The following is a 23,879-nucleotide window of genomic DNA, read 5'->3' as shown; positions in this document are numbered from 1 at the left end:
AAGTATGGAAAGATGAAAGAGTAATAAAGTTTAAAAGAAATAACAGATTACTTTAAAAAAGCAAAAAGATAAAGAAAAGGAATGGAGAAGGAAGAAAGGTAAATAAAAAAAAAAGGAAGAATAAAAATAAAATAAAGTAAAAAAAACAAAAAACAAAAAACGCACAAGCAAAAATAATCTCTCAAAAACAGCCTCAGAAAAGGAAATGTCACTTGTTGGCTTCAAACTAGCCGAACCGGTTTTTCTGGTTGCAGTTGGCTGAGGGTCAATTGTTGTGATTTTTTCTAGCCAGCCCCTCTCAGGATCTAAACACTTGGAGCCTCTCCCCCAGCCCCCTACAATGGGGAACTAGGACTTTCTCCCAGCGCTCCCCTCCCAGGGATTACTGCCATAGTCTGGTTTGCTGTTTTTGCAGGCATCTGCACCGGCCTAGTTGCCTGGTTCCCTCGGGGTTGAGCACAGGCCTGCCCCCGTTCAGTTGGGAAGCCCCAGACCCTCTGCCCAATCCTGGGTTTGCTGCCAAACTGGGTGTGAAGCAGACCAGGCTGCTGTGTCTACTGGATTCAGAGCCCCAGGCTGCACCTCTGAGTTCTCCTGTGCTGGCAACCACAGAGTCTTTGACTGGGGCCCTTTGTCCTCTGCACCCTCTCTGTAAACTCTATCAAACAAGTCTCTCCTGGCCCCCCACCTTGCTTGGCCAGAAAGGGAGGGGGTTGAGGGTCTCAGCTCTTTTCCCAGGACCCCTCAGCGCCCAGGGCTTCCAGATAGTCTGAGGGGGGTAGACTGGAAGCCGGGACCCAATCTGAGGACTGGGCGCCGACCTAGAAACTCTGTGTGCTCGTCATGGCACGCTGCGTGGTGTGTATCCCTTCTGCTTCTGTGTTTGTCTGGGTCCCCTGGCCATCCTCTGGCAAAAAAAAACAAAAAAAACCCCTAGGGATGTAGCAGCACCACGCCGGGTGCTGGACCCAGAACTGTGTGCAGGCTGAAATCTCCTCTGCTCCCCTCTGGTTGGGTCTCTTGGCCGGTCCGGGCCCAAAAATCCTAGGGAGGGAGCTTTCCGGGCGCTGAATGTTGGCCTAGGTGCCCTTAGCCACCCGCCCAGACACACTGCGTGTGAAGCGACTAGTTCCCCAAATTGCGCGCAGGCTGAAATTTCTTCCACACCTCTTTGCCTGGGTCACTCGGCCTGCCCGGCAGAAAAATCCCAGGGACAGAGCCGTCCGGGCGCTGAAGGCTGTCCCCGGAGCCGTTGGGCTCTCGCCACAGGGCACTGGTTCCCCTACCCTGCACCGGCTGTTTCTCCCTGCGCCGTCACAGAGACTACTGTACCGCTGCTGTCTCCCTACCGTCTGGTTCCTCTGTGACCGATGAGGTTTCTGGTCTCTTATTTTCATACATGCTTGGCAACTGCTGGCTTGCTGGCCTCACCTCCTCCGATCGGATAGTTTTCTGTCTCTTTTGTACTAGGAACCGGTATCTCCTCCATCCTAGTCCACCGCCATCTTGAAACCAAAATCTGGTTGATTCTCAATGTTTTTTTAAATTTTTTTTATTGATTATGCTGTTACAGTTGTTCTATTCCCCCTTTCATTCCCCTCCACCCTACCCCCCCATCCCCACCATTACCCCCCCTTTAGTTTATGACCATGTGTCTCAAGTCCTTTAGATTCTATATTTCCCATGCTATTCTTGCCCCCCCCATCTATTTTCTATCTACTGTCTATGCTACTTATTTTCTGTACTTTCTCCCCCCTTCTCGTCCTCCCACTCCCCTGTTGCTAACTCTCCTTGAGTTCTTCATTTCTATGTTTCCACTCCTGATCTAGCTGTCCTTTTAGTTTGCTTTCGTTTTAGGTGTGGTTGTTAATAACTGTGAGTTTGTTGTCCTTTCACTGTTCATGTTTCTTTAACTTCTTTTTCTTAGATAAGTCCCTTTAACATTTCATATAATAAGGGCTTGGTGATGATGAACTCCTTGAATTTGATCTTATCTGAGAAGCACTTTATCAGTCCTTCCATTCTAAATGAAAGTTTTGCTGGATAGAGCAATCTTGGATGTAGGTCCTTGCCTTTCATGACTTGGAATATTTCTTTCCAGCCCTTTCTTGCCTGTAAGGTCTCTTTTGAGAAATCTGCTGACAGTCTGATGGGGACTCCTTTGTAGGTGACTGTCCCCTTAGCTCTTGCTGCTTCTAGGATTCTCTCCTTCATTTGAATCTTGGCTAATGTAATGATGATATGCCTTGGTGTGTTTCTTCTTGGGTCCAACTTCTTTGGGACTCTCTGAGCTTCCTGGATTTCCTGGAAGTCTATTTCCTTTGCCAGATTGGGGAAAGTCTCCTTTATTATTTGTTCAAATAAGTTTTCCAGTGGTGGCTGTGCCTTTCCCCCTTCTGGTACCCCTATAATTCGGATGTTGGAGCGTTTAAAGATGTCCTGGAGGTTCCTAAGACTCTCCTCATTTCTTTGAATTCTTGCTTCTTGACTCTTTTCTGTTTAGCCATTATTTGGTTTCTTCTGGTCCACTCCATTGATTTCAGTTCCAGTTTCCTTTTCATCTCTATTGGTGTCCTGTGCAATTCCATTCATTTCAATTAGTTTCGCCTTCATATATTTGTCTAATTTGTTGGTATAATCAACCAGTTCTGTGAGGATCCTGATCACCAATGTTTTAAACTGTGCGTCTGAGAGTTTTGCTATTTCTTCATTGCTTAGATCTATTGGCTCTGGGGCTTTGAGATCTTCTTGCGCCATTTTTGGTCTGTTCTGGCCTTTTAAGTGTGAGAAGCTGCGCCTTGGACTCCCAGGTCGCTGGGTTGTGACGCTGTATGTGGGGGCGTGGTCAGAGTCGGGAAATGGCAACCCCCTTTGCTGTTTCTCACAGCTGGGTGAGGAGCAGCGCCTTAGGTGGTTCCCCTCTGCCGGGCCACTCAGAGTCGCTGGGTTATGATGCTGTATGTGGAGGTGGGGTCAGAGCAGGGAAATGGCGGTGCCCTGCACTGCCGCTTGCCGCGGGGACCCGCTGGGCCCCGGTCCAACCGCCCACTCCCTCGCCTGTCCACCCGCGCACAAATGCGCGACCACAGTCAACACGCAGCCCCGCTGCCCTGCTGTCTCCCCCACGGTCGCTCGCCTGGTGGCTCGCACGGTCGCTCGCCTGGTGGCTCGCTCGGTCGCTCACTAGGTCCAACCCTGCGCCTGGATTCCGCGGCCTGAGTCCGTCTGACCGAGTCCTCCTGTGCAACCCCGCTTCACCAGCGGCTGGTTTCGCCCCTCTTACCGGTCAGGCTGAAGAATTTGTTGTTAACGGACTTCCGAAAAGTTCAATTTTCCATGTTCTGGCTGTGTTTTCTGTTGCTAATATTTAGTTGTCTCCAAACTTGGTTGTGTGAGAAGGCATGGCACATCCACCTATGCCTCCATCTTGGCTGAAGTCTCAATTTCAATGTTTTTATTATTGATTTCTAAATTAATTGATTTTTTTAGTGAATATTATCTGTTTTTTAAAAAATATTTTATTTTTTTATTTTTAGAGAGAAGGGAAGGGAAGGAGAAAGAGAGGGAGTGAAACATCAATGTGTGGTTGCCTTTCACATGGCCCCCACTGGGAACCGGGCGCACAACCTTGGCATGTGCCCTGACTGGGAATGGAACCCTTACCCTTTGGTTCACAGACAGCGCTCAGTCCACTGAGCAACACCAGCCAGGAGTGAATATGATCTTTTATGTTTAGAATCTTTCTGATTTGGTGAGAATTACTTTATAGCCAAGGACTAAGTAAGTCACTTTAAATACATCTTCCATGTATAACTGAAAACAGTATGTTTTCAAATTATTGTATGCAAATAACAACTTTTGTTGTTGTTGTTCAGGTACATTTGTCTCCATTTTCCCCCCACAACTCCCTCCGCCCCACCCATTACCACCTCCCACCCTTGATCCTACCTCCTTTGGCTTTGTCCATTTGTCCTTTATACATGGTCCTTGATGACCTTTTCTCTATTTCCCCCCATTATCCTTCTCCCCACTCCCCTCTGGTTACTGTCAGTTTGTTCTCTATTTCAATGTGTATGGTTATATTTTGGTTGCTTGTTTGTTTTGTTGATTAGGTTCTGCTTACAGGTGAGATCATGTGCTATTCATCTTCATGATACCATAGAAGTCCTAGAGGAGAACATAGGCAGAAAAATCTCATATATTCCACACAGCAATATTTTCACCGACATATTTCCCATAGCAAGGGACATAAAGGAAAGAACAAACAAATGGGTCTTCATCAAAATAAAAAGCTTCTACATGGCTAAAAGAAAAATGAGCAAAATGAAAAGGGAACCGTGTGGGAAAATGCAATTGCAAATGATACCTCAGATAAGGATTTGATCTCCAAAATTATGTTGTGTTTTATAGATGATCAATAAGTCAAACCTTCCTTAACATGGTGTTTAAAACTTCTAGTGATGTTTTTGTTATTTGATAGATCTTACGGGAGTAGATTTTTCATGTTCTCCTTACTTGTCAGGTTTTACCTCTGCATAGTCTTAAAATAAGTTAATTTTGTAATAAAATAGTATATAACGTGTCTTCTTGGCTAATTTTACTTCTTATCAAATGCAGGGTTTTTTTCTTTCAAATCTGATTTTATGTGATATTAATATGCTTAAACCAACTTATTTTGGTTTTTTCTTTGTATGTTTCTCTATTTTTTTCAGTCAATCAACCAGTAAACTATTGTTTTAGGTATGTCTATTATAAGAATATGGACTGGGTTTATTTATTTAAAATATAGGTAGAGCATTAGGTATTTGCCAGGGCATGGCAACTCATGTTGCTTCATTGTGGTGCTGTTTGTGGGGGAGGAATCTGAGAGGGGAACAATACTGCTTGCTCAGCTCTTGGCCAGCTTTCAGTCACTTCCTCTGGTATCCACAAGCAAATTGGGCCCTTCTGGTGCTGATTCTCAGATGGGCGGTTTTGTGTATGTTCTAGGACTCTGTGGTTCTTTCCAAGGAACTCTTCTGTGAAGCTAGGAGTTTCTCCCTCTGTCACAACCCCCACAGTTTGTTTTTTTTTTCAGTGAGAAGTTTTGGGGCTTTATTTCCCCATGCTGGAACCCTGAGTTGCTTGGTCAGTCTGTCTGTCTTCCCAGTTTGTTCTCCTGGTTTATCTGTACACAAATGTGGGATTGCTATCGCTGCCAGTTACCACCCTTCCTGGTCTTTCAGCTATTGCCTTGCCTTGAGTTGTCTCTACCCCAACTGCCCATCTCTGCCCCACCTACCAGTGTGGATGAATGTTTCTTCTTTAAGTCCTTCATTATTGAACATCTGTACAGTTCTATTTTCTGTCAGTTCTGGTTGTCCATCTTTTCCATCTTTTGGTTGTATGAGGAGGCACAGTGTATCTACCTGCACCTCCCACCTCCATCTTGGCCAGAGTCTTCATTTTTCTTTTTATTCAACCTGGCCTGGCAGTGTCTTTTATGTGGAGAGCTTGGTCCATGTACATTTATTGTTTTTACTACTACTACTTTTTTTTTTAACTTTTTAAGATTTTATTTATTTATCTTTAGAGGGGGGAAGGGAAGGATAGAGGGAAGGAGAGAGGGAGAGAAACATCAATGTATGGTTGCCTTTCGTGCGTCCCCTGCTGGGAACTGGCCTGCAACCCAGGCATGTGCCCTGACTGGGAATCGAACCGCAATCGTGTGGTTCACAGGCCTGCGCTCAATCCACTGAGCTGCACCAGCCAGGGCTTTTTTACTACTACTTTTTGATTCATTTATATTGTCTGCTTTTTTCCTCCCATTTTTAAATTTTATTTTCTGTCTTTTCTAGGTCCTTTATGATGGTTATTAACCATCTAGTTCTGTTTTATTCCATTATTATTCCCCCATTATTATTCCATTATTATTCCATTATTATTCCATTATTATAGTAGACATTATTATAGAGTGTAAACAATCAGTGTTTATTTTCCTTTACCCCAAAGCTTATTTTCTTTGTTCATTATTCCTCTTTTGTCCCTTGACTTTGCAAATAGGATTATTTTTGTTTTTCCTGGAATTTACTCTTTAGAAGTTTCTACAGGTAGTTAACTCAGTTTTTGTTTACACGATACTGTTTATTTTGCATTGTTTGTTGAGAGATTGTTTTGTGGTATGTGAAAATCTAGGTTGATAGTAATTTTTTATCTGCGTAGAGTTGAAATCTTTGTAGTATTTCTTTAGCTACTGAAGCGATAGATCCACATCTAATTTTTCTTACTTTATAGGCAATTTGTTCTTTTTGTTTGACTACTGTATAAAAGTAATTCTTTATGAAAAAATAAAATCTGCCAATGTACAGTGTGTAACAGTGTATTTTGATAAGTGTAACCACAATTAAGATATAGAACATTTCTGTCTCTTTTGAAAATGTCCTTTCCCCATTTTACATTTCCAGTAGCTGTGTTTGAGAGTTACATTTATTTCCATCTTTAGAAAACACTTAATATTGCTTTTCTTTTTAATTTAAATCATTCTAACGGTTGTACAGTTTTGTCATCGTGATTAAAAAATTATATTTTCTTAGTACTTAATACTATTGAGCATAGTTTCACATGCTTGATGTCCATTTATTAATTTTATTTTGCGAATTGTTTTTTTCAAATGTTTGTTACTGTCCCTTCAAATGATTAGTAAACTTGACTGTTTTTTTAAGCACAATTTTAGATTTACAAACTAATTGAACACTCCCAACCCTCGTCCTCCAAAAAGTATCTCCAGTTACTAACATCTTGCCTTATTATGGTGTATTTGATACGATTAATGAATCAACATTGATATATTATTATTAAGTATAGTCCATAGTTTACATTAAGATTCACTCTTTGTGTGGTATAGTTATGAGTTTTGAAAGCTACATAATGACGTATATCCACCATTACAGTTTCATCCAAAATAGTTTTCCTTGGGCTTCTCCTATTCAATCTCCCATTACTCCCCATAACCCCTGGCACACACTGCTCTTTAACTATATCAATACTGTTGCCTTTTCCAGAATGCTATATAGTTGGACTCTTATAGTCAATAGCTTTTCAGGCTGACTTCTTTCATTTAGCAATATGCATTCAACTGTTTCTCCATGTATTTTCACAGCATGATAACTCATTTCTGTTTAGACGAATGACATCCCATTGTATGGATATATGACAGTTTGTCTATCCATTCACTTTTTGAGTGATATCTTAGTTGTTTTTAGCTTTTTTTAAAAAAAGATTTCATTCATTTATTTATTTAGACAGAGGGGAAGGGAGGGAGAAAGGGAGAGAAACATCAGTGTGTGTTTGCCTCTTGCACACCCCCTGCTGGGGAACAGGCCCATAATCCAGGCATGTGACTTGACTAGGAATCAACCTGGTGACCCTTGGGTTTGCAGGCTGGCACTCAATCCACTGAGCCATACCAGCTAGGGCTGTTTCTAGTTTTTGGTGATTATAAATAAAGTTGCTGTCAATATTTTGGGGCAGGGTTCTGTGTGAACATAAGTTTTTAATTCAGTTGTATAAATATCTAGGAGTATGACTGCTGGGTCATATGGTAAAACTATATTTAGCTTTTAGTAAGGTCATTTTGTATTCCTACCAGCAGTGAATAGCATTTGATGTTGTCAATGTTTTGGATACTAGCCATTCTCATAAGGTGTGTAGTAATATCTTTTGTAATTTACATTTCCCTGATGATATATCACTTTGAGCAGTTTTTCATATCCTCATTTGCCATCTATTATCTTATTTATTAAGGTGTCTGTTCAAATATTTTACCTATTTTTAAATTGAGTTGTTCTTTTCTTATTGAGTTTTAAGAGTTTGGTGTATTTTAAATACAAGTTCTTTACCAGGTATGTGTTTTGCAAATATTTTCTCCTAGTCTGTGGCTTGTGTCCACATTTTCTTAGGAGTGTTTCTTTTTTTTTTTAAATATTTTATTTATTTATCTTTAGAGGGGAAGGGAAGGAGAGAGGGAGAGAAACATCAATGTATGGTTGCCTTTCATGCGTCCCCTGCTGGGAACTGGCCTGCAAGGAACTGGTCTGCAACCCAGGCATGTGCCCTGACTGGGAATCAAACCGCAATTGTCTGGTTCGCAGGCCCGAGCTCAATCCACTGAGCTACACCAGCCAGGGCAGGAGTGTTTCTTTATATTTATTTTGTAGAGCAGAAGTGTTTAATTTTAATAAAGTCCAATTTATCAGTATTTTTCTTCCATGGATTATATTTTTGGTGCTGTATGTGAAAGTTCATTGCCAAACCCAAGGTCACCTACATTTTCTTCCATTCACATTCTAGAAAGTCTATTGTTTTGTGTTCTATATTTAGTACATGATCCACTTTGAGTTAACTTTTGTGAATAATATAAGGACTGTTTCTACAGACTTTATCTTTCTCTCTTCTTTTTTTTGCATATGGGTATCTAGTAATTTTGGCACCATTTTTTTAAGAGCCTTTCTTCATTGAGTTGCTTTTGCTCCTTTGTTAAAGATCAGTTGAATATATTTGTATGGGTCTATTTCTGGGCTCTCTATTCTATTCCATTGTTTAGAATTGAATTTATCTGTTCTTTTCCCAATACCACACAGGCTTGATAACTATAGCTTTATAATAACTATTTTGAATTTGTTATTCTCATTTCATACTGCATTGGCTGTTCTCGTTCTTTTGCTTTCCTCTGTGATGTTAAAATCAGTTTGTCATTATCCACAAATAACTTGCTGGGTTTTTAATTGGGATTGCATTGATCTATTGATCTAGTTAGGGAGAATTGATATCTCAACAATATTGAATCTTCTTTTCCATCACTGGATTATTTTCCATTTATTTAGATCTTCCTTAATTTAATTCATTAGAGTTTCATAGTTTTCCTCATATAGATACTATACATAGTTTGTTTGATTTAAGCCTAAGTATTATATATTTTTGATGCTAATATAAATGATATTTCATTTTTAGTTTCAAATTCCAGGTTTTTATTGGTGGTATATAGGAATACAATCAACTTTTATATTCTGCAACCTTGCTATAATCACATTTTAGTTCTAGAAGTTTTGTTTTTGGTGGTGGTTCTTGATTCTTTCAGATTTTTTTCATAGACAATCATGTTATCTGCTAATGAACAGTTTCATTTTTTTCTTCCCAGTTTCTTTATCTTTCTCTTGTATTAATGCTTAAGTTAGGACCTGTAGTAGCATGTTGAATAAGAGTAGTAAGAGAGAGTATCCTTACCTTGTTCCTGATCTTAAAATGAAAACATCTCAATTCTCACTATTAAGAGTGAGATTAACTTTATGTTTTTTGTAGATGTTCTTTATGAAGTCTAGAAATTTCCATCTATTCCTAGTTTTCTGAACTCATTGGTTACTGGATTTTGTCAAATGCTTTTTCTGAATCTGCTTATATGGTTTTTCTTCTTTAGCGATGGATTGCATTAATTAATTTTTGAATGTTGAATAGCTTTGCATAACTGAAATATGTTCAACTTGTTCAACTATAATTATTTTATACATTTTTGAATTTTTTCCTTTCAGTAATTTTATTTTTATACCTAGAATTTTTATTTTAATTTGAAAATACTTTCTGTTTCTCATGATACTTTTTCCTTTACATCTTTTTTTCATACTTATGTATTTGTAGTATCTGTAATTTTCACATATTCTCTTTTTTAAAAATATACTTTATTGATTATGCTGTTACTGTTGCTCCAATTTTTTTCTCCCCTCTATCCCTCCACCTCTACCCTGTATCCACCCCATATCTGCACCCTCCAGCATTTCCCCTGCCCCTCTTAGTTATGTCCATATGTTGTACATATAAGTTCTTTGGCTTCTGTATTTTTTGTATTATTCTTAACATCCTCCTTTCTATTTTATGTCTACCATTTATGCTTTTTATTCACTGTACCTTTTCTCCCCTTTCTCCCCCTCCCTCACCCCACTGATAACCCTGCATGTAATCTCCATTTCTGTAATTCTCTTCCTGTTCTAGTTGTTTTATTAGTTTAATTTTTTTGTTTTAGTTGTTGGTGGTTGTGAGTTTGTTGTCATTTTACTGTTCATGGTTTTTGATCTTCTTCCATTTCTTAGATAAGTCCCTTTAATGTTTCATATAATAAGTGTTGGTGATGATGAACTCCTTTAACTTGACCTTATCTGGAAAGCACTTTGTCTGCCCTTGTATTCTAAATGAAAGCTTTGCTGGATAGAGTAGTCTTGGATGTAGCTCCTGTCTTTCATGACTTTGAATACTTCTTTCTAGTCCCTTTTTGCCTGTAAGGTTTGTTTTGAGAAATCAGCTGATAGTCTTAGGGGAACTCCTTTGTAGGTAACTGTCTCCTTTTCTCTCAGTCTTTTTAAGATTCTCCTATCTTAACCTTTGGTAACTTAATTATGATGTGTCTTGGTGTGTACTTCCTTGGGTCCATCTACTTTTGAGCTTCCTGGACATCCTGGAGATCTATTTTTTTTTGTTTTTTTGCTAAATTGGAGAAGTTCTCCTTCATTATTTTTTCAAATAAGTTTTCAGTTTCTTGTTCTTCCTCTTCTCTTTCTGGCACTCCTATGAATTGAATGTTGGAGCATTTAAAGTTGTCCCAAAGGTTCCTCAGGTTCTCCTCATTTTTGAATTCTTGTTTCTTCATTCTGTTCTGGTGGGGTGTTTATTTCTTCCTTTTGTTCTAAATTGTTGATTTGCAACCTAGTTTCCTTTTCTGCACTGTTTGTTCCCTGTACATTTTCCTTTATTTTACTTTGCATAGCCTTCATTTCTTTCTTCATTTTGCAACCAAACTCAATCATTTCTGTGAGAGTCCTGATTACCTATGTTTTGAACTCTTCGTCTTATAAGTTGGCTGTCTCCTTGTTGCTTAGTAGTTTTTCTGGAGTTTTGATCTGTTCTTTGATTTGGACCATATTTCTTTGTCTTGGTGCATCTGTTACATGTAATGGGTGGGGTCTTAGGACTTTGCCAGTGAAGGGCAACTCTATTTGTTGCATTATGGCACTTTCTGTGGAGGAGGGTCCAGAGAGTGAACAATGCCACTTGATAGCTTGCTCGTTCCTCACTTTTGATCACCTCCCTCGCTTTCTACAAGTGTATTGTGTCCTTTTAGGTGTTGATTCCCAGGTGGGTGGGCTTATGTGTACATTCTAGGATCCCATGGGGATTCTCCAATATATTTTCTTGTGAAACTTGGAATATTTCTGCTGCCACAAACCCCACAGGTTTTTACTGCCAGAGGTTTTGAGGCTTTATTTCCCTGCACTGGAACCCTGGGTTGTGTGGTTTGTGTCGTTCCTCAGTTGTTCCTCGTGGGTCATCTACACATGAATGGGGAAGCACTCCGTCCACCAGCCACCACCTTGTCTGCTCCTGCCCACCAGCTGCTGCCTTGTTGGGTCCTCTGTGTTCTGGCTGCCTGTCTCCACCCTTTTACCTGGATGAATGTTTCTTCTTTAACTCCTTGGTTGTCAGACTTCCATATAGTTTGATTTTCTGGCAGTTCTGGATCTCTTTTGTTTTTTAATTGGTTGTTATCCATTTTTTTATTGTGCAAGGAAGTGTAGCATATCTTTCTATACCTCCACCTTCGCTAGAACACCATCAATATTATTTTCAATTATAGCTCAAAAACTAGATTGAGTTAGTGACTCTAATGTCACTAAATATTCCTTGTTCTTTTCCTCTTTCCCAATTGATTTATATTTTGCTTGTTAGATTTCCATCAGCAAATTTTGTTGGGTTATATGTATTCACAGCCTAATGCTGCATTGCCTCTTTTGGGGGGACTGTACTGTAATTTCTTTGTTACATATTGCTCTGTTGCTTAATAATTTCTCACCTTTTAGTAACATACATTAATTTCTTGTTGGCAAATTATTTTATGTGTTTTGTTTCCCCCTGTAAATTCCTTGTGACCAAGAATAATTTCCCATTTTTCTTTTGAATCTCACAAATCACTATATTGTCTAAGTTCCATAATAAATGAGTAAGATGAAATAAATGCTGGGATCAAAATTCAAATCTTGGTTCTTGAATGTTTCCCATCTCGAATAATTTGGTTCTCAACCATGTTATTCATGGAAAAAATGTTTCAGTTGTTAAACAAAACTTTAGTTCTTGACCTGACAGTGCTTTCATACTGGTACCTGTATGATCAGTCATATGTCTCATCTTTCAGGCGACAAAGGAGATTCAGTTTTTGAACAAATCAATTCTGGAACAGCCTTCTGACCAAATTAAGTTTGAGAACCAAGGTTCCACTGTTAGCTGCAAATTCCCTAATCCTCAGAGAGAGCTGAAAATAGTAGAGATGTAGGATATAGATATCATACATCTTGTGATTTCCTATTTACATGGATAAATATTTTTTTGATGGAGAATTGATTACATGTTGTTTTGTGGGTATGAGTGCATTGGTTTAAAAAAAAAAGACCTTACATTGTGAGAAAGATTTTTTAGGCATACCTGTTTCTAATTTTTAAATATTGTTTTCTTCACTGCTCAAAAGCAAACTAATTTTTCTTTACTGATTTTAATCTAATTCCTTTTTGTGATATTCATTATGAGGCTGCAGCATTAAATGAGGGAAATGTTATTCTAGTCACTCTCATGCAGGATCTGTAGCATGCAAAGTAGGTAGCATTCTTTGCCTCCAATTTGTGTTTTCAATTCTCTTTTTTTCTGTCATTCTACAGATCCTCTGTACTTCAACTGAATTGCTTTTCCTGCCTCTGTTTTTGTTTTTCCTGCCTAAAATGTTCAACTCCTGCTCATCCTCTGTAGCCTCATATAAATAGACCTTCCTAGAATATGCTTTTCCTAATTTCTTTTTTCTTACTTTACTACAATTCTTTTCTCTTCTGTATTCTCAATGATAGAATTATTTCAGTACTTTCCTTTTCCCTAGATTATAATGTAAGAACAGTATGTTAATATTTCGTCTTCTCAGTGCACTGAGCATAGCTTTTAAAATGTTTCCCCACATAATCTATCCTATACAAACATAACCAGCATCAAAGTTTTTAAAATTAAGTTAATTATGAAACAGCAAGCAAGAGCCTTTTTAACTATGTTGAAGTTAAGGGTGCTGTTTTATGGTTTAGAGGTCAAAGGTTGTATGACCTTTGGCACTTTCTTTTCTCTTTTCCTCTAGGATCCTATAGTAAGAGTTCAGTGCTCTTAGAATGTCACAGGCCAGGAAGAGCCCTTTAAAGTTTCACTACTTACTTTTTTTTAGAAAAGTCAGAAATCATAAACAAGTTTATGGTTAGAATTAGTGTTTATGATTATTAGTTTATGAAATCATAAACAAGTAGTTTCAGAATGAATAAATCCACCTTGGTTTTCAGAAAACCTCTAAAGAAAACATTATAGATTTTCTTGATAAATTGTTACAGATGACTCATGCTGTCAAAAATTTTATTTTGTCATAACTAAGTGAAATATTAAATCTTACTAACAAAAGTTTTATGAATTCATTTTCTCTTGTAAAACTATAGCTGGAAATGTTCTTTGCTTTGGGCCTTATGTTGTAATTTCATAATTCCTATTAGTTTAGGCATTTCCTGTTGAATGAGTGGAATTAGGGCAACAGCTTCTCCACTGATGTCAGCAAGCCCTGGAACTTTGCTCTAGCCCATAATATACTCAGGGCTTGGTTTTTCCCAAAACTGTGATGTCACTTCTTTCTGGTAAAACCTTCAAGGGTTTATTGTGACTTTTCTGATAAAAATACCTCAAGTACCTATAAATCATTACTTTTGAAACAAAGGAATTTATTTTGTTATGCATGCAAATGGAAGTTGGGGAAATCATAACAGTGTGTGTACATATGTGTGTTTTCTTAATGCTATAAATTGCTTTATATATCTTTGGTTGGTTAATACTGTATTTACACCCCTTTTTGGAATTCATTGTCAAATATTTTGTGTTTTCTTTTCATTTTATTAGTGGGGAAAGTGTTATATTTATTGATAGTCTGTTTTTTAAATGAACAGACACTTACTTTAAAAATACATACAAGATCATTACACTGGTGTTGTTTTCCTGATTCTAAAGAGAGGAGTTTTAAATAAATTATTGTCTTCTTCGTTATTGAACATGTGGTCAGTTGTCATGTTCATGCATCCAAATGATCAAAGTCTGAACTTGTCTAATTCTTCCCTGCTGTTAGGCTACCCTGTCATGATCAAGGCCTCAGCAGGTGGTGGTGGGAAAGGCATGCGAATTGCTTGGAATGATGAAGAGACCAGGTGAGATACTGTCCAAAATATACTTTTGACGAAATTATAGTTACTAGAGTTTTATTACACTGACAAGTAAACAGACATCAAAATCATAATGGAATAATTACAGTCACTAATATTTGCTCTTTTAGGTAGGAAAAATTGAAATTATGTAGAAACACCCTTATGTATATTTTGACGATGATTTTGACTGTTATAGGAAGGTGTTTACTTTTTAAAACATTAACAAAGGATTATCTTTTTGTTTTTACAATGTATTTCTAAAAATTATAGTTCTGATTCTTTTTTCTTTTTTTTAAAGATTATTTTACTTTTTAGAGAGAGAGAAAGGGAGAGAAAAAGAGAGGGAGAGGACATCTATGTGTGAGAGATACATTGATCAGTTGTCTCTGTCATGCCCCCACCTAGGGACCTGGTCTGCAATCCAGCCATGGTCCCTGATGGGAATGGAACAAGTGACCTTTCAGTTAGCAGGCTGGTTCTCAATCCACTGAGCCATACTAGCCAGGGCTGATTCTATTTTCTAGGCAAAAGTTACTAACACTTAGCTCTGAAATTCTGAATACAGTCAAAGATTTAAACCACATAGTTAAAAGTAGTTAGAATTTCATTTGTTTATTGCTTAGTATGTACTTGCTTTTGTTTCCTTAACTATAAAAATAGTGAACTACATGGAGTTTTATAGTGTAAAATATATTTCAGTTTGAAATTGCTGTATGTTTTTGCAGTACACTCTGTTGTAAATTTAGAACATTTTTTACTAGTAGTTTCAGAAATTAAAAGTAACTTCAAAAACCCCCAATGCATTGATGATATTATGGTGATTAGAAAATAATTTTTTGAAAAACTGCCCAGTATGAGAGGTTTTAGGGAACTCTTCAAATTTGTGTTCTTATTTATTTTCAGGTTTGGCAGTAAAAGAGACTTATGTCATTTTTTTGGAGGGGGTGTTAAAAATCACTGAATAATTATTGTTTTCTTTGAAAAGGGTTTTATTTATTTTGTTTTATAGATAGGGGAAGGGATGGGAGAAAAACATTGATATGATGTAGGAGAGAAACATCAATCAGTTGCCTCTCACACACACCCCACCCAGGGACCAAACCCACAACCCAGGCATGTGCCTTGACTGGGAATTGAACTGTGACCTTTTGCTTTGTGAGATGATGCTGAACCAACTGAGCCACACTGGTCAGGACTAAATAATTGTTGATGTTGCCTTTCTTGCTCTATCTCTATCCAGAAGTAATTCCCTTTCTACTCCCCCAAATCCCTTAAAGACAGAATACTGGGATAGTTTGTATGAAAGTCATCCATTAAAACCATAATTCAGGAATTAGGTTCTAAAATGAACAAGTGAGCTAAAAAAATCTCCTAGAGGCAATACATTACCCTTTAAAATCTTATGGGAAAGCACCACATTTCAGACTTACACAGAGTTTTAATGGTGAAAGAAAAGTGTCTCAGAATACAATTGTTTTTTTGGTTGAGTGTCATAAAGTAATTGACTTGTCTTATGTAGTGATGATATGTGACAGACACAGTACAGGTCTTTAAACCTCAGGCTCACTCTTAAGAGTGTCATTAATATCAGATACTGACTGAAGTAACATCAGATTCTCCTCTCCCATCTTAAGCTTATCCAGCAAGAGTAAACTCATTGTGTGGAAGGCTATATTTGTTGAAGCTTACTATGTGACAGGGACTGTTTTAATAATGTTCTAGGAATACAGCAAGAACAACATCAAACAAAATAATTTGTTCCTCCATGCAGTTTATATACTAGGTGAGGAGTTCTTTGGATTATAAACCTGTTCGGGTATCAAGGGTTGTTCGGGTATCAGGAAAAAATACACATTTTATTCACTAGCATCTAACTGCAATTTAGCATTCCCTCCAATACAGGCAACAAACTGTCATGATAGTAGTTTCTGAAGAACTTATCACTATTTAGGAAATCACATACAGTATTATCACATTACAGTTGTAAATATCTCTAGGTTATACTGATTGTTAAATTTGTTGATGCTTTTTAATGGACAAAGAACCACATATATCCAAAATACGTTTTTAAAAATACCATGAGGAGTTCCGCCAAGATGGAGGCATAGGTGGATGTGCCATGCCTTCTCACACAACCAAGTTTGGAGACAACTGAATATTAGCAACAGAAAACACAGCCAGAACATGGAAAATTGAACTTTTCGGAAGTCCGTTAACAACAAATTCTTCAGCCTGACCGGTAAGAGGGGCGAAACCAGCCGCTGGTGAAGCGGGGTTGCACAGGAGGACTCGGTCAGACGGACTCAGGCTGCGGAATCCAGGCGCAGGGTTGGACCTAGTGAGCGACCGAGCGAGCCACCAGGCGAGCGACCGTGGGGGAGACAGCAGGGCAGCGGGGCTGCGTGTTGACTGTGGTCGCGCATTTGTGCGCGGGTGGACAGGCGAGGGAGTGGGCGGTTGGACCGGGGCCCAGCGGGTCCCCGCGGCAAGCGGCAGTGGAGGGCGCCGCCATTTCCCTGCTCTGACCCCACCTCCACATACAGCATCATAACCCAGCGACTCTGAGTGGCCCGGCAGAGGGGAACCACCTAAGGCGCTGCTCCTCACCCAGCTGTGAGAAACAGCAAAGGGGGTTGCCATTTCCCGACTCTGACCACGCCCCCACATACAGCGTCACAACCCAGCGACCTGGGAGTCCAAGGCGCAGCTTCTCACACTTAAAGGGCCAGAACAGACCAAAAATGGCACAAGAAGATCTCAAAGCCCCAGAGCCAATAGATCTAAGCAATGAAGAAATAGCAAAACTCTCAGACGCACAGTTTAAAACATTGGTGATCAGGATCCTCACAGAACTGGTTGATTATAGCCACCAAATTAGACAAATATATGAAGGCGAAACTAATTGAAATGAATGGAATTGCACAGGACACCAATAGCAATGAAAAGGAAACTGGGACTCAAATCAATGGAGTGGACCAGAAGAAACCAAATAATGGCTAAACAGAAAAGAGTCAAGAAGCAAGAATTCAAAGAAATGAGGAAAGTCTTAGGAACCTCCAGGACATCTTTAAACGCTCCAACATCCGAATTATAGGGGTACCAGAAGGGGGAAAGGCACAGCCACCACTGGAAAACTTATTTGAACAAATAATAAAGGAGAATTTCCCCAATCTGGCAAAGGAAATAGACTTCCAGGAAATCCAGGAAGCTCAGAGAGTCCAAAAGAAGTTGGACCCAAGAAGAAACACACCAAGGCACATCATAATTACATTAGCCAAGATTCAAATGAAGGAGAGAATCCTAGAAGCAGCAAGAGATAAGGGGACAGTCACCTACAAAGGAGTCCCCATCAGACTGTCAGCAGATTTCTCAAAAGAGACCTTACAGGCAAGAAAGGGCTGGAAAGAAATATTCCAAGTCATGAAATCCAAAGACCTACAGCCAAGATTGCTCTATCCTGCAAAACTTTCATTTAGAATGGAAGGACTGATAAAGTGCTTCTCAGATAAGGTCAAATTCAAGGAGTTCATCATCACCAAGCCCTTATTATATGAAATGTTAAAGGGACTTATCTAAGAAAAAGAAGTTAAAAAAACATGAACAGTGAAAGGACAACAAACTCACAGTTATTAACAACCACACCTAAAACAAAAGCAAACTAAAAGGACAGCTAGATCAGGAGTGGAAACATAGAAATGAAGATCTCAAGGAGGGTTAGAAACAGGGGAGTGGGAGGAGGAGAAGGGGGGAGAAGGTACAGAAAATAAGTAGCATAGACAGTAGATAGAAAATAGATGGGGGGGCAAGAATAGTATGGGAAATATAGAATCTAAAGAACTTGAGACACATGGTCATAAACTAAAGGGGGGGGTAATGGTGGGGACGGGGGGTAGGGTGGAGGGGAATGAAGGGGGGAAATAGAACAACTGTAATGGCATAATCAATAAAAAATAAATTAATTTAAAAAAAGAAAAAAATAAAAATACCATGATACGTATATTTCGATATAACTTATTTCCTCTGCATTTCTGCACATTTTCTTTTATGTATTTTAAATCATTTTAGGCTGTATTTTGAAAATTTATATGATTCTGCAAAAGGGATCATGGCATAAAAGAGTTCAGCGAGTCTGTACTGATAGAAAGATATAAACAATGAACAAAATCAAAGTAAATTATATACTATTATGAAGAAGATAAGGAGTATAAGAAAAATAAAGAAAGAAAGGAAGAGACATGGGAAAGGTTGGAGGGAATTCTCATTCTAAACAAGATGTCATAATTGTCCCCACTGAGAAGGCACATCCAAGCAGGGAGAAAAGGATCGAGGCAACACCAGAGCCCTTGATGCAGGAACATGTCTTGAGAGATCCAGGAACAACAAGGTGAGCAGGTAGTGGAGGGAGGGAGGAATAGAAAGAGATGAGTCAAGGGATTTTGGATGTTATGGTGGCAGATTATGTAGGACATTTTAGGGCATTCTTAGGGAGATGATTGGGAGCATTGGAGGATTTGGGATAGAGAAGTGACAATCATGAAACTTCAACACGTTCCTAATATTACTTATGTTTTTAAATTATAAAACATTTCAATAGTGATGGAAGGAGACTTGACTTCAGGTAGAAAACACGCATTACAATATACAGGTGATGTAGAATTCTAAATCTCAAATTTAATTTTTTAGTATACTTTATTGATTATGATATTACGGTTGTCCCAATTTCCCTGCCTTTGCCTCCCTCTGCCTGGTACCCCACTTCACTCCAGCAATCTCACCTCTTAGTTCATGTCCATGGGTCATGCATATAAGTTGTTTTGGCTTCTCCATTTCCTATACTGTACTTTACATCCCCCTGTCTAGTTTGCACCTACCATTTATGCTTATTGCCTGTTCCTTTTCACTCATTCTCTTCTCCCTCCCTGCTTATAACCCTCTAAGTGATCTCTATGATTCTGTTCCTGTTCTAGATGTTTGCTTAGTTTGTTTTTGTTGTTTCAGATTCAGTTATAGATAGTTGTGAGTTTGTTGTCATTTTAATGTTCATAGTTTTGATCTTCTGTGTTTTCTTAAATAAGTCCCTTTAAGGTGGTGATGATGTATTCCTTTAGCTTTACCTTGGTCTGGGAAGCACTTTATCTGACCTTCCATTCTAAATGATAGCTTTGCTAGGTGGAGTACTCTTGTTTGTAGGTCCTTGCTTTTCATCACTTTGAATACTTCTTGCCAGTCTCTTCTAGCCTGCAAAGTTTCTTTTGAGAAATCAGCTGCCAGTCTTATGGGACCTTCTTTGTAGGTAACTCCCAGCTTTTCTCTTGCTGCTTTTAAGATTCTCTCTTTATCTTTTACCTTTGGCATTTTAATTATGTTGTATATTTTTGTGGTCTTCTTTGGGTTCAATTCATTTGGTATTCTGTACTTCCTGGACTTGTATGTGTATTTCCTTCACCAAATTAGAGAAGTTTTCTTTCATTATTTTTTCAAAGAAGTTTTCAATTTCTTGTTCTTCCTCTTTTATGGCATCCCCATGATTTGGGTGTTGTTACTTTTGGACATGTCCTTGAGTGTTCTTATACTCTCCTCGTTGTTGTTTTTCTTTTCCTCTTCTTTTTATCTGAAGAAACGTGCAAATGTTTTTTACCTTTATATTTTAGAGCCTTGGTTAATTTTGAAACATTTAAAATCAGGCTGGCTGTTGTGTGTGGGTGGAAGTAAGCACAAGGGGAGGAGGCATGTTTAGTTGCATTTTTACCACAGAACCCATTTTATTTGACTTTTGTCTTTCCAAGTTCAGATGTTGAAATTATCTGTTGTGCTTTACTTGTAACTTCTTTGTGCCAAATGGACTTCTCCATGGGTGGCTTCGGCTTTCTCACAATGTGGTAGCTTTTGACTTTTTACATAAGTACCCAGTGGTCTAAGGACAGTTGTTTCAAACTCAAGTGAAAACTCTTTAACTGTTTCCTTCCAAATTTAAGAGCATGGGAATTAGACTTCATTTCATCATGAGGGAGTAGCAAGATTCTTAGAAAAACACACAGAATGGGAGATGCCATTGTGGCCATGACAATTGGTTACTGCTTCTTGGTAGAAAAGAATGATGTAACAAAGATTTTAAACAACTTAATGGTTTTATAAGGATGTGGATTTTATGAACTTTAATTTTTTTCTTGTTTTCCCTTTCATATGTATGCCACTATATAGCAATTTTACTGAAGGCCTTAGCTCTTACTTTTGTTATGCTTTGTAGGATCTCAGGTTTGTCATCAGTCCTTTTTCCAGGGCTACTGTTAGTAACAAATTCTTTTATGGTGAGAATTACCCTTTAGTGTCTTGGCAATGAAATTTGCTGTGCTGCTGACTTATGGATTTTAATTTAGAATTCATATTTTCAGAAATCACTAAATTTATTCATATATTGGGCATCATTTGGTAAATTATTTAACCCTTTCTACGTCAGTAAATGGCATATTGATTTAAAATATGTGCATCGAATTTCCCCAATCTGGCAAAGGAAATAGACTTCCAGGAAATCCAGGGAGCTCAGAGAGTCCCAAAGAAGTTGGACCCAAGAAGAAACACACCAAGGCACATCATCATTGCATTAGCCAAGATTCAAATGACGGAGAGAATCCTAGAAGCAGCAAGAGATAAGGGGACAGTCACCTACAAAGGAGTTCCTATCAGACTGTCAGCAGATTTCTCAAAAGAGACCTTCCAGGCAAGAAGGGGCTGGAAAGAGGTATTCCAAGTCATGAAATCCAAAGACCTACAGCCAAGATTGCTCTATCCTGCAAAACTTTCATTTAGAATGGAAAGGCAGATAAAGTGCTTCTCAGATAAGATCAAATTCAAGGAGTTCATCATCACCAAGCCCTTATTATATGAAATGTTAAAGGGACTTACCTAAGAAAAAGAAGTTAAAAAAACATGAACAGTGAAAGGACAGCAAACTCACAGTTATTAAGAACCACACCTAAAACGAAAGCAAACTAAAAGGACAGCTAGATCAGGAGTGGAAACATAGAAATGAAGATCTCAAGGAGGGTTAGAAACAGGGGAGTGGGAGGAGGAGAAGAGGGGAGAAGGTACAGAAAATAAGTAGCATAGATGGTAGGTAGAAAATAGACAGGGGGGAGGGCAAGAATAGTATGGGAAATATAGAACCTAAAGAACTTGAGACACATGGTCATAAACTAAAGGGGGGGTAATGGTAGGGACAAGGGGGTAGGGTGGAGGGGAATGAAGGGGGGAAATAGAACAACTGTAATGGCATATTCAATAAAAAATAAAAAAATATGTGCATCTAATTAATTAAAGTACACATATAAATAATTTTCTACCTAAAATATTACTGTCTTCAACTTGATAAATAAATCATCTGTGAAACTTTGTTGAGATTAACAAGAGTATGACACTATTAGCTTTAATGATACATGTTCTTCATTTAAAAAAATTTTTATGTCCTCTATTATTTTGCGAAAATCAAAACTACATAAAACTTGATAGAACAGTCCAGAAAAAAAAGTATTTATCTTCTGCAGTCACCAACTGTTGATGTCTTGCTACATTTCATCTAATCCCTCTTTATACACCTTCCTTTAAAAAGTTATTTTTGCATATTCCACTAAAATTTTAGCATTTTTCAGAAGAAAACTTAGTCAAATTAATTACTTTATTATTTTATTTTAAGGATTATCTACTTTTTGCAACATCTTTCCTAAGTTTTTTCAGGAGGGTAGCATCTATGACCTCTTTTAAAATGTTTAGAACATCTGAAAGATTTTAAAAAGAATAGTGTTTCTTGTTATTTTATTATAATTAGAGTGATGATCATGAAGGTTATTGAAATTAGACTCATTTTTTTTCTTAATAACCTGACTTTCTTTTTTCTATCTAAATTTAAATGAAATGTTATGGCATGAATCTCCAATTGTTTATGTCTACATTTTGGAATACTCCACTAGACTTTTGGTGCTAGGAAGGCAGTTCCTGTTTTATTTTTTTATATTCCATCACCTAAATATGCATCAGACACAATGTTTCTTGATTGATATATAGTTACTGAATGAGTGTATAACTGAATTAACATTAATAAAATTAATGCAATTCTCCATGAGCTCCAAAATATATATGCTTTCAAATACTTTCAAGTGATGCTTTTAAATTTGATAAATTATTTGAGTGACTTTGCTGTTTTAACTTTTGATGTTCTTCAAATGCAAAATGAAAGTGTTTCAGCCACTGCAGCAGAGACAAACTGTAAAGTGATATGGTTTTTCTTTGTGAGAATCATGTTGGTTGCATGGTATTGAAAACAATGATTCATTGTCATTGTGCTTTAGTTTCTTTGAGGGTTACAGTTATGTGAGATGTAAACTCCATTCCTCTGTCAAGGAAGTAATGGGGGACTAAGAAAAACCTGTTAACTTTTCCAACAACTGTGAGAAATAGGAATTTTGAAATTCCTATTTTGAAATTTATTTTCTAATAGTGTTTACTTGCAATGTTGAATTTTTCAAACATAAAACAAATGAAATAGTTATTTCTAATATTTTCAGGTGGGGCATTTGTAAGTGAAAGGATTGGAAGAATTGTAATGTTGTATGGTAAATATAAGTAGTTAATCTAAAGAATACAAAAGTGTTAATTACATGTAAAAGGAATTAAATTTTGTATTTTGAATATAACAATGAATAGAAAATAATGTACTCAGTTTTAGGTAAGCAAGCTTGAATTTTTAATAGGCTGACTGAATGAGCTCATTTTTAGTGTATGAATATATTAAGTATATTTTAATAAAAATGATTTGTTATAGTTTTGGAATAAAATATAAAAATCAATAACTTCATGTTTTATTTAAAAAAACTATACTTTAAAAATTATTAATTTTGAAAATTTTTAAAGATGATAAAATTGTAAGGATCTCTATGGTTATATAAGAGGTGATTACATTTAGAGGTATATTTAAAATATCAGGAAATCTTCTTGAGGATCCTCCTATTTGCTGTAGTTCTGCCCCAACTATGCATTTGGCCAAGTCATTTACAATTTTGTGTGCATCTTTTGACTTTTGAGTCTAATGCATATGTACTGTTATATTTTTTATTACTGGAATTAAGGTATATTAGGGTTGAAGAAATGGAACTTTATATGATTAGTATGGTTTATTAAAATCTCAGTTTTAAGCCCTGGCTGGTGTAGCTCAGTGGATTGAGCATGGGACTGTGAACCAGACAATCGCGGTTCGATTCCCGGTCAGGGCACATTCCTGGGTTGCAGGCCAGTTCCCTGCAGGCCAATTCCCAGCAGGGGACGCACAAAAGGCAACCATACATTGATGTTTCTCTCCCTCTCTCCTTCCCTTTCCCTCTAAAGGTAAATAACATCTTTTAAAAAATCTCAGTTTTAATAGTTGGTGAAATAAATATCAGTATTACTGTTTAGATATAAAATCTAGGATCAAGGGAGTTAAATCACTCACTTGAGGTCACAGAGCTAAGTGGAAGTGTTGTACTTCAATGAAAGTTAACTTAGTTATTTGTACATTTAATGAATTTTTCTCTGCTTTTTCATAAGTAAGCCAAAATAAATATTTCT

The 23,879-nt window shown here is 37.7% G+C and overlaps 1 protein-coding gene across 1 annotated transcript in view; it reads left to right on the top strand.

The window, feature by feature from the left end:
* The window catches only part of PCCA (propionyl-CoA carboxylase subunit alpha), a 526,460-nt gene that overhangs the window by 204,468 nt on the left and 298,113 nt on the right, over positions 1-23,879 (top strand). Inside the window, exon 9 of the mRNA XM_037143368.2 lies at positions 14,207-14,285. Coding sequence (XP_036999263.2) covers positions 14,207-14,285 — 79 coding nt within the window. The remainder of the gene's footprint in view (positions 1-14,206; positions 14,286-23,879) is intronic.

The sequence above is a fragment of the Artibeus jamaicensis genome, unplaced genomic scaffold (genome assembly GCF_021234435.1).
Source record: "Artibeus jamaicensis isolate MK-2021 breed Jamaican fruit bat unplaced genomic scaffold, CSHL_Jam_final contig_1819, whole genome shotgun sequence".
Classification (NCBI taxonomy): Eukaryota; Metazoa; Chordata; class Mammalia; order Chiroptera; family Phyllostomidae; genus Artibeus; species Artibeus jamaicensis.
Note: the sequence above shows the minus strand (reverse complement) of the source record. Positions and strands in the feature narration are given on the sequence as shown.